General features: G+C 32.3%; 1 protein-coding gene across 1 annotated transcript; it reads right to left on the minus strand.

Moving 5' to 3' along the window:
• Nucleotides 1-686: 686 nt before the first annotated feature.
• On the minus strand, nucleotides 687-1,873 carry LOC145738244 (protein 60A-like). The gene has a single exon (XM_081993086.1). The coding sequence runs from the start codon at nucleotides 1,844-1,846 to the stop codon at nucleotides 740-742; it is 1,107 nt and encodes a 368-aa protein (XP_081849212.1). The 5' UTR covers nucleotides 1,847-1,873; the 3' UTR covers nucleotides 687-739.
• Nucleotides 1,874-11,572: the final 9,699 nt, after the last annotated feature.

Below are 11,572 nucleotides of genomic sequence, written 5' to 3' on the forward strand. Positions count from 1 at the left end.
TTGAAAACTCATTGTGCAGCAAAATGGCAATTGCTGGAAAAATCAAGTATTAATACAATAATTATTATATATTATTATATACTATATAATTGTATTACCTAAAGACCGCAAAGTTGTTGGCCTTTCCAGTTCTTCAGAAACTCCACATGGATTCGAAAACTGCTGACCAAAATAAATTTGTTTTTGACATAAATGTTAATGTTGAATAACTGAATGAATAATAATTCCAAATAAAGTACCTACTGGGTGGTATTTATTGTGATACCGACTATAGCCTAAACTGGTCAATTATAGAAATGTGAAAGCGGATGAGTGAGCACAGGAGGAAAAAAATAGATACTGTCATTGCAAATAAGCGTACCTACTGTTATGAGTTTAATACACGACAGTGTATTAGAAGGCCTTTAATACACTATCATGTATTAGAAGGTCTTTAATCCACGCCAAACAGACGTATTAAACCTTCATAATATACCGGTCGTGGATAAATACATTTTTCAAAATATATTTAGGTACACAATTTGCAAGCGTTGTTCTGGCATAAAAGGATTCTTGATGAAATAGTAAAATTGATCAGAAATCTGCTTTTACCGGTCAAATTAACTGTCATAACTGTCAGACCTGACACCCTTTATTATCGAAATAACATTATTAAACACAAGCTCACATATTACAAAAAAAATGCATTATAATGTCTCACACAGAAACAGTAAAACAATTTATTAAAATAACACACACATCACTGACAACTACAACTTTTCACAATCATCTTACTATACGTTTTCAAGATTGTATTACTGTCCACATTAAACAATACAGATAAGCTGGAAGTTTCATAAGGGGCACACGACGGTTTAGGGAATTGATCCGGATATTTCAGAGCCATCATACTCTGAATTATCGCATGATTGGTAGCTTGAGTAGGGGACTTCAAAGGAAAATCGCAGCTACCTTCGCAGTATCCCGTAGTAAACTTGTCTGGAGCAATCACCCATTTGTGCCATCCTAAATCTTTGAATGAAACTTCCATGGGCCGTAACATGCATTTGTTTTCAGAAGTTTTATTATTATCGGTGAGAAGGTCTTTTGTTTTTGGTGCTAGTAAGTATCTAGGAATCCTGATGTTTGCTGCTTCGTTTGATTGAAGGAAAGCTAGTAAAAACGGTTCGTGCTCTTGGTTTTGAAAAACTATGCCCGTAGTAGCTGGATGTAAGTTCTCTCCATCCCTCTGGGTTGTTATGTAGAGCGTTTGGTTGTTACTCTGGTTTTTAAGCCAATCCTTGAAGACTTGCGACACATCAATTGAAATCCAGCCAGTGAAATCTGCAGAAATGTTTTTCTGAGATACTTTCTTCATTTTGTTGCCCTCTTTTGGGTTCCGTGGTCTTTGAAACACTTTCAACAAGTAAGAAGTCGATGTAGGTACTTTTTTCTGGTATAAATTCAACTCAGCCCCAATCACTTCAAAATTGTCAGATATTTCCTTCATTGAAAATATGAGTTTTTGTTTTTTTCCCACTATATCAGCCTTTCTGTTGATGCAGGACATTGATATAATATCGTCACTCATTTCAGCTTTGAGGATCGAGTCTTCTCTTAGTTCATTTGTTAATGGATATAAGCCACGTTTTGGCCTTGTGGACGTTTCTCCTGATTGCTCATTAAGAATTTTGATCAAATCCATCATGATCTTGATGCTGTACTTTACATGTTTTTTCCCGGCTTGGGCCGATGGATCGCTGTCATTTATCAACTCTTTTTCAAAGTTGTCATGTTTCCCAGTAAATAAAGAGGCGAGTGTGCATACTCGCTGTGTATGGCTGGTACTTTGCCGAATTGTCATCATTAAAACAATCCATATTGCTAATGAGTTTTTCATCGTAATCTGCAATGAAAAAAAATTTTACTTTTAAATTACTATTGAAGTAAATATTTGTCATATAACGCTCAAAAATAAAATACATATAATAAGTTTTTAAATATTGATTTTCAAAGATTGAAATTAATAAGTATACGTTATATACAGGGTGTCCGGATTTAGATTGATCTGACAAGAAAACCCCATTTCCCGGCTAGATAAAAAAAAAACTAGTATAGGTACATGTCCAGAGGTCGATTTTTGAGAAAAGATTAATGGCAAAAACCGTATTTCGATATCTAGTCAGTTCGCGGCGCTAGAGGGCGTTTTTAAAATTTCGCCTATTTTGAAATGTCTACCTTTTTCTCAAAAATTTACCTAACCTTATTATTTTAAATTGAAATGACAGTTAATATATATAATAATAAATCTTATAAATATTAACCTGCTGTTTTTTTAAGTACTTAAGTAAAGTGATATTATTTTTGCTCGTAATTCATACAATATTTTTTATTTAAATACATCATGATTTTACGTCTTTGGACAAATCTTGATATTATTACTTCTAATGGTAATTATGTAAATTAGGTGAATTATGCATTTCGAAAATAACAAGGGCTATTTTACGACGGCACCAAAAATCAGTTGAAATTCGAGAAATATCGATTTTTCAAGAAAACACGCACAGTTAGCTATAGGGGACCTTAATAATTTTCGATAGATATTTAAATTTTGGATCTACTGTAACCATAAGATAAGAGGTGTTTCATTTGATTTTGTCGAGTTATTACAGTTTAAAAATTTGCATTATTGAATAAAAAATGTGAGACATCCTGTATGAGCTAGACAATTTATCACTCCTGAATCATAAAACTTGATCTTTTAACAGACTCCAAGCCAATTTTCGTTAGTGAAAAATCATACAGGCGTTTGGTGATTAAACTTTAAAATTTGTTCTAGAAAATAACGAATATCTGAGAAACTCTAGAGTTCAGACATATTTAAACCTTAATAAAATTATCGCTTATTTTTTTTTTAAATAAAGTAAAATACTCAATATTCCTTTTAAAAAATGCAAGTTTGATACTTTTTTTACTTTTAGGATTTACTTTTGGTACATATTGAAAATAATTTTTTCTACAAACATTCAATAATGGCATGCATAGTAGTCGTTTCCCTGGACAGCAAACGAAATAGTTATTTATGTATTAAGCGCAATAAATATGCTTTTAATGCGCTGAAAATGAAGTTTGCCGCGCGACGCGAAGCGGAGCGCAGCAATCATTCGAGCGCATTAAAGTCCTATTGTGCGCGTAATACATACAATATTTTTTCTACAAACAATGCTAAATATTTTAATACCACTAAACTTACTGCGTAGATTCTCAAAGACAGGATCAAAACTATGCACAATTGAATACTGACACCAAACTGGTGACACTGACATTTCCAATAATGGCATGCATTGTGCAAACTCATCAGTAAAGGGTAACTTTTCGTTCGAAAAATGCATCATTATTGAATGTTTGTAGAAAAATAAATGTTTAATAGAATTCTCTTAAAATTTGCCAGGATGGATGAGTTTCACGAACAAGTTAATTAACTATGATAAATTCATAACATCACTGACGGCGTAGGTAAGTCACATGACGCCTATTTGGTAGAATGTTGCATTGAACTTGAATTAAAAAATGAGTGCGGAAAATACTTTTTTCCGCACCAGTGCTAACTTTTTGCACTCATGTGCTTGCGAAAAAGTTGGAAAAACTTACCAGGCGAGTCAATAGTATGGAAAAAGACAAACACGTTTTAAACACTAACTAGATAGAAGTCACTTTACTCTTCCAATATTTCACGTAGACTAAGATAGTTCAGACTTCAGACGCCTTCCAAGTGATTTTATATTCTAGTACCGGCACGTCCCGGTAATAAAAAGTACCTGGACTTGACCAGGTATTGGGTTCCATAAATGGCTAGACGTTTTATTGTACTTCTTCTATTTATCTTTCTTCTTTTTTACTGTACTATTTTCAATAGCCCCTATAAAGAGGTTCTGGAAAAACCGTTATATTACTCTAAATGATAATTATATTATATTACTATAAAGGTCGGTATTTCCATCTGCTAATAAAGTTGCTAATAACTACGAGTATTTGGCCACTAAAGTGTATTTCAAAGATTAATTGTCCCTTAAATTAATAATCCCTATTTCATTGCAATTTTATTTGTAGAATTGTTATTTGGTGAATTGGTATTAAAAAGGAAGTTTTGTCATTGTCAGATTAGTCTGATTCATCTGTTCTGATCCGTCGTTACCCGGTACGTTATGGACGATAGTCAAATCAGTTACGGAAACGACTTGGCTCGACTGTCAATTTCAGCGGCCAATTGTTAATATTTAAAATTTATTCAAAATATGTTTTTTAATTTATAAATAAACACTTTTAATATGGCTGGACACACTTCTTTTAAGACTACCGTCTTAAACAGTCCGAAAAGGTGCAGAGTTACATTCAGTGGAAATTGTAGCAAACAATCCCTATGTAGATGCATCCAAATGAGCTTCCAGATTAAGTTATTGCAGGTTTCTTAAGTTTTATAATAAATGTCTAAAGTTATTATGTGTGGTTTACTACTAAATCAATTATTTTTGTTAAAGCCGAACATCTGCCAAACAAGCGTTTCAAATCAGTCTGTTTGGGTATGCAAGTCTCCTTAAGAGAATGCAGAATCCTTCTTGGGCTGTTTTGATGAGGAGAGATGGAATATCACCTTGTTTAAAGCGAATATACCTTTTACATTCTTCGTCAAATAAGTTTTCTAAATCAAAGACGGCATACAATTCAGCCCTAATCTCATTTCCACTGGGATTTAAAGCTTTCAGTAATAAAAATTGAAGATTGAAACAAAACAATATTTTCATTAACTATTTGGACCAATTTGTTTAAATACAAATTTTAAATAGTTAGTAGTAAAAAGTTTACGGTTGTTTTGTTATTTGTTTTTAACCCTGCTTACCAGGGCATTCGTTTCGTAACGCGGTAGCGGTGATCGATCTAAAAAACGAAAACTATTTTGAAATTTGTCAAATATCGTTTATGTTAACGTATATGGTTACCGATCGTTTGTCTGTGCGTTTTCAAAAACTGTCTATTATCTCAACTTATTTTTATTAATTTTTGTAAGTATGTGGTGACGGTTATCAAACAAAGTCCTCATATTTCCATAACAACGCTGATAAAAAACTGGGATTTTATCGATGTCAACAACACTTTTGTCAGTAGTAAATTGTTCTGATTGGACGAAAATTCCCCGTTTCTATGATGTCACGTAAAATGTGCATTGGTACTCTTTTTGCAAAATGTTTCTTTTAGGCAAATAGTTTCTACTAAATAATTCTTTGGAAATCGTCGAATTATTTACTCTCAATCATTTTCCAAACAAAATTTTGCAAAAGACTTGAACGTCTCGGGATATAACTTATGAAAAAAACGAACGTCGCAAAATTTGTTTTTATTTTTTATTGATTTATTGAAACTAACAAAAAAATATGATACTTTACCATTTCAATCTTTTCCATTACAACATGGCAATATCATACTTTAGATCCGACGTTTCGGTTTTTGGTTATCATCATCAATTTTAATTTTTCTTATGAGCATTTTATTGGATTTTTTTAATTAGTGCTTTTTTTTCTGATTACGGTGATGTATCATATGGTATGGTTTGATCTTGCAATTTTAAGGAAATAATAAAAATTATGTTTTTATTGTTGATAGAATTTAATTCAAATAATTAATTGAACTTTGTCATTGCAACTTTTTTCCTCTAAACCACAAAAAAGTCCGCGGTGGTTAAAGGAAACATTACCGTCAGAAAAACATCACTTCGTACATTCTGACAACTGTTAGGTACGTTAAACGATGTAGACTTACAACGTAACCTATTTTCTAATTTTGACAAATATATCTGAAAATCTGCGAAAATTAGAATTAAAAGTTTAAATAAATTTTAAAAATTTATATTCAATTTTTGAAAAAATTAGATATCTTGTCAGTTTGCGGCGCTAGAAGGCGTTTTTCGAATTTCGCCTTTTTTGAAAACTCTTCACAACTTTTTTGTTTATTAAAATATCGAAGTGAAACAAACAATTTCGCAAGGCACTACGTTTTTTTCAATAACTGACATAACGTTATTATTTAAAATGAAACTCATAATTGAATATAACTTTGAAAAAATGTCTGTTTTTAAACATTTACTACGATATAAGTCTATAGTTACTCTTACAAATAAATGAAATATAAAGTTAATTTGTAATAAGTAATGCGGGCTTTACACCGGGCATTTGATTCAAATAAGTTTGAGAAACTTATTCATAAAGCGACTTTCCAAAAAAGGAAGGAAGGAAAGGTCAAATTGAACGAGAGCAATTTATTCCCTATTAAAGGATGAGTATTTGAAGGTAAGTAATTTCAAATCATATATAAAAGGCTTATTTGATTTTTCACTCTATTTGTTTCTTTAGATGCCCAATACACCTGCTGATTGGCTCAATATTGCGAAGGAGTTTGAAGATAAATGGGATATTCCAAATGTGTTAGGTGCCTTGTATGGAAAACACATTGTTTTTCAGGCCCCTAGAAATGAAGGGTCAATGTATTATAATTATAAGGGATCACACAGCATTGTCCTTCTGGCTTTAGTATATGCTAAGTACAATTTTACGTACATTGAGGTAGGAGTAAATGGAAGAGTATCAGATGGAGGAGTACTTAGAAACTCATCATTAGCAAAAGCTATTGCTTATCTTATCTGGCCTTTAGTGTAGTACACTGTAAGCATGTACATTTATAAATTTATTTATTCAAATTAGCATTACATGTTTTCTTTCAGTTTAACAGGTAATTAAACGTATATTAAAACCAAGTAGTAGTCTTAAACCAAGTAATAATTAAAAATAAAATGCGAATATTTATTCTTTAGATTCAATCTTCTTCCCCTTGAGCCTTGTAAATTAATTTCATTATGTTTTTTCTTAAAGTCCATATTCACACAGTGGAGGTATAAAAATTCAAAAGGAGGTGAGTACTACCTCCATTTGTAATTTATTTTTTACTTACAAAGTGAAGGCATCTAGCAGTGTCACTTCAGCTGGTGATGTGGTTTGTGGAACATTCAATAATTCTAAAGCCCTTGTGGCTTTCTCCAAAATCTTTGTTGACTCAGATAAAGTCTTCCCTGCCTTGGATTTTCTGGTTTGCCTCATTTCACCAGATTGACTAGTAGAGAGTCTCTAGATGGTGTGGTAGGTGAAGCCAAGGGAGAGTCTAAGTTGACAAGTACTGCTTCTTGTGCTGGTGTTTCATTCAGATTTTGGATATCTCCATCAAATATAATTTCAAAGTTTGAATCGGAATTCTGACTTTCAAGGTTCTCTATTATTAAACTGGACTGACTTTCCCTTACAGGGTTGCTCTCCTCAAGGAAGGACAGCAACGAATAGCACCAAAGAGTGGGTTTATATATTTCCTCTGTTCCTGCTCCGCTAACCATACTCTTTTTTACTTTATTTTTTTCATTGGCATATTGAGTTCTTAGACCATTGATCTTTTTGCTCATATCTTCAAGGTTTGTGGCTTTAAATTTGCTATTAAACTGTTTTGTTATGTCTTGTAAAATGCGGAGCCTTTTTCCTTTATTCTTATAGTCCATGTGTTTAACATCATATAAGATTGGGCTTAGTTCATAAGCAGCTATAATAAATTTTGTTTGATCTCTTGTAAAGCAGTATTGTTTCTAAAAATGATTTATTAAAAGTCAAGCTTCTGCTATCTAATAAGAATTTGGTTTAATACAGTTGTGATGTGAAGAAATTATAAAATAATTAAATTGTTTCAAATACTTACATCTTTTCCGCAACTCATGTTTAAATTTTTGTATTTAGGTTGACTATTTATTAAATCCGTCAATCCCTCAAACACAATGTTTATTCTCAAATAAAACGAAATGGGTTGGATTTAGGTATAGGCAAGTAAATTGAAACGTATAGTAATTTTTAATACTCAAAATGATTCCGTCATGAAAAATGTGGGTTTCTATTTAAAAAACTTGAAATTTTTCATTTTTTTTAGAACCAATTTATGATATTTTTTTGACGACCCTGTATACAAATGAGTCATTACGCACCCTCAGTTTAATAAAACGATCCTTTATTTACAATAACCCAAAGTTTCATTGCAAAATGAATTACGGTTTTGACAGAGTACACAAATATGTTGAGCGTTGGAATCCAAATATGTAATAATATACCAGGTGTCCAAGAGCACCCTGGACATAGGAGATTAACATGGGAAAATGGTTTTGAATTTTTTGCGCCTGTACGGTTCAATTAATGGAAAAACGCTTTAGATAAAAGTTGTAGAGCACATTTTCGGCTATCAACTCGTAATTTTTTCAATACCGTAGATTTGACCATTAAGACAAAAAACGGATCTAAAATTCGGAAATTTTAAGTCTCCCGCCAAGCGGTCGTTAAGGAAAGTTTATATCCAGCCGTGCTACCAACCTTTCAAAATCATAACAAATCGCTGTCAGTCATTCTGTATTCAAAACATTCAAAACACGTTTATTTAGTAATAATTTTGAGTTACTACCCACATACTGCGAAGAAAATACAAATAAATCGTGATAAAAACACTTTATCAGTAGCCACAGCCCAAAAATCTGGTAAGTTGCATTCATAACCTCATTCAATGTCTCTATTAAACTTATTTACTTTGTAGCAAAATTCTTAAAGAAAACACTGGTTTTGCTTGCAAATATTTAATGAGGATGACCGAATCACCTATCTCAAGCCTCTTCATAACACTACCAAACAATTTAAAGTGATGAAAACAGTGGACAATGAAGATCTTTGAAGATAAGTTTCCTACTGTACAGGGACAACAACAAAGGAGCCAAATACTTCCTTCAAAAGTGGTGTGATTTAGTTTCAATGTGCTTAACTTCATGGACTATCATCAGCGAGGGTCTTCACCAGTGTTGCAACTAAAACTTAAAATGATTCAGTGTTGATATCTGACTTAAATCTCAAAATTTGATGTGCCTGTGAAATGTGAATAATCTTAAACTGGCTATAAAACCTCTGAGAAACCCCTTCTAAGAAGAGAATATGGACTTACACAGTCAAATTATCAGTTAGGTGACAAAACTTTTTGTATATGGGTAGGTATTGTCGAAAAACCAACTTTTCAATTGAGCTATCTACATGAGCTGTTCTATTCTAGGTTTAGGTATTAACATTATAATTGTGTTCTTTTTTCCACACACTCAATTGTTCCAAATAAAACTTTGTACACTGAACGTTTGTATTAATTATTTATTCACAGTTCAAGGTACAGTATACATTTTCTTCATGTGAAAAGCTTAGGTACAATAGGTGGCAAAGAAAACTGGTCTTACCACATAAACAGTGATTGTTCCACAGATTGAGTGTGAGTGGGTGAACCTGTCACCATACAAGCTATGCTAAAAACAACTTTGTCTTACTAACCTAATGTTTGTTTGGATAATAGTGGAGTTCCAAATTAGCAAAGGTAGGTGAAATGTAGTGATTGAAAGTCTCTAAAGAGAAACAATTTGCTTCTAATTCAATACACCATTTCACAGGACATACCTTTACTAATCAAATGTGAACTCGAGTTACACATTACTTGCAAATAAACTATTTTTGATTAGTAGACATTTTACAATTATCCTTGTAGGTGAGTGATGTTCAAGTTAACTAATGGAGCTAATTAAATATCAATACTTACCTTACCCTGTAGAGATGGGAAAAAACATTGACAATCAGTTATAAAAAATGCCTTTTTATTAACATCATAAAATGTAAAACCACTTAAACATTATGGTGTGTTGATAACACTACAGAACAGAAGGATACAATAAAACTATCATTCACATAGGTCAATAAATTGCATTGTTTTGATTACAGAATGACTGACAACGATTTGTTATGATTTTGAAAGGTTGGTAGCACGACCGGATGTAAACTTTCCTTAACGACCGCTTGGCGCGAGATTTAAAATTTCCGAATTTTAGATCCGTTTTTCGTCTTAACGGTCAAATCTACGGTATTGAAAAAATTACAAGTTGATAGCCGAAAAGGTGCTCTACAACTTTTATCTAAAGCGTTTTTCCATTAAATGAACCGTACCGTGTTAATCTCCTATGTTCAGGGTGCTCTTGGACACCTGGTATAATATACATAAATGGGTCTGTACAATACGGTCATAAGCACACTAAAAATTAACAATTCAACAATTGTACTTACATAAATTCATACGCTAAGGACTTAGCATTTTCTGGCGGCCGGCTTGGTCACTTTCTTGTTGAAACAATTCTGGAGAATGGACTACTTAACTTGATCTTCTTTCCTCGAGGAGGGTCGACATCTCGACCTCTTGGTTCAGCTGGTCGCACTACTGTCGATTACCGCCCCAGAAAAACTGGTCCCAGTTTTATACAGTGTGACCCATTTAGAATGGAAACACCCCTATAAAATTTTAGGTTATTAACCGATTTCAATGATTTTTTTTTTGAAATAATTAGGAATGAAATGTCTGTTACGGGAGAAAATTTTAAATATTTATTTCAGTTTTCAGGTCATATTACGATACTTTTTCTTGATAGAAAATGGATAATTTTTATTAGCGATTTTTTTATTGAAAAAATTACTACGCCACTGGATCTATAGTGCTTTCAAATAGCTCTGACCAAAATTTTTTCTTTTTTTTTTGATTTTTTTTTTGATTTTTTTTTTTTTTTTTTTAGAAATTAATCATAATCATACATAATCAAGTAATAATTAATAATAAACGAGTAAATAGTAACACCATTTCTATGGCAACAGTTGATGCAGGGTGTTCTTTTGTGACCGTTAGCTTAGAGGATTTTTGAATTTTAATTTGTCATAACTTTGTTATTAATGAATGGATTTTCATGAAATTTTGGAAGGACTTAAACAGGTATTTGACAACCTTCCGAAGTTTAATTGATAATTTCTATAATGTATCAAATCCAGTGGATTTTCAAAATACTTTTCTGTTAAACAGTTTGATCGGAAAAATTGTTGTAAACATTCAAAATATATCCACTTGGGAGGACTTAAAATCTATTCTTCACCGAAATTTCGCTGATCAAAGGGATGAAGCTTGCTTAAATGGGGATCTAGTTATGTTAAGACAAAATCAAAATGAAAATCCAAACCAATTTTATGACAGAGTTCTACACTTATTAAACTTACTATGTTCTTATATAGATTGCCACGAATCTAGCGATGGTGGAAAAATGCTAAAGAAATCACTATATAACGATTTAGCTTTAAAAACTTTCTTATCAGGGTTAAAGGAACCTATAGGGACAACGATTCGTTGTATGAAACCCAGATCTTTAGCTGAAGCCCTTCAGTACGTTACGCAGGAATATAATAATCATTATTTCCAAAATATGTCTAACCGATTACCACACCAATCCACGCAGGTTATGAAAACAAATTCTAAACCCCAAGCTAATCATTTTAATCAGCAATTCAGAATGCCATTTGTTGCACAACCGCAACAAAATTTTGCATCATTCAATGCACAGACACCGCATAATTTATTTATGCCTAGGAGTAACTTCAACAGATTTCCTTCGCAACCCCTCAATGTAAGG

The sequence above is a fragment of the Ips typographus genome, linkage group LG15 (genome assembly GCF_016097725.1).
Source record: "Ips typographus isolate SLU linkage group LG15, UJ_Ityp_2.0, whole genome shotgun sequence".
NCBI lineage: Eukaryota > Metazoa > Arthropoda > Insecta > Coleoptera > Curculionidae > Ips > Ips typographus.

Bases quoted from the DNA above. Each gene is read 5' to 3' on its own strand.
- LOC145738244 (XM_081993086.1), bottom strand. From the start codon at position 1,846: ATGATGACAATTCGGCAAAGTACCAGCCATACACAGCGAGTATGCACA.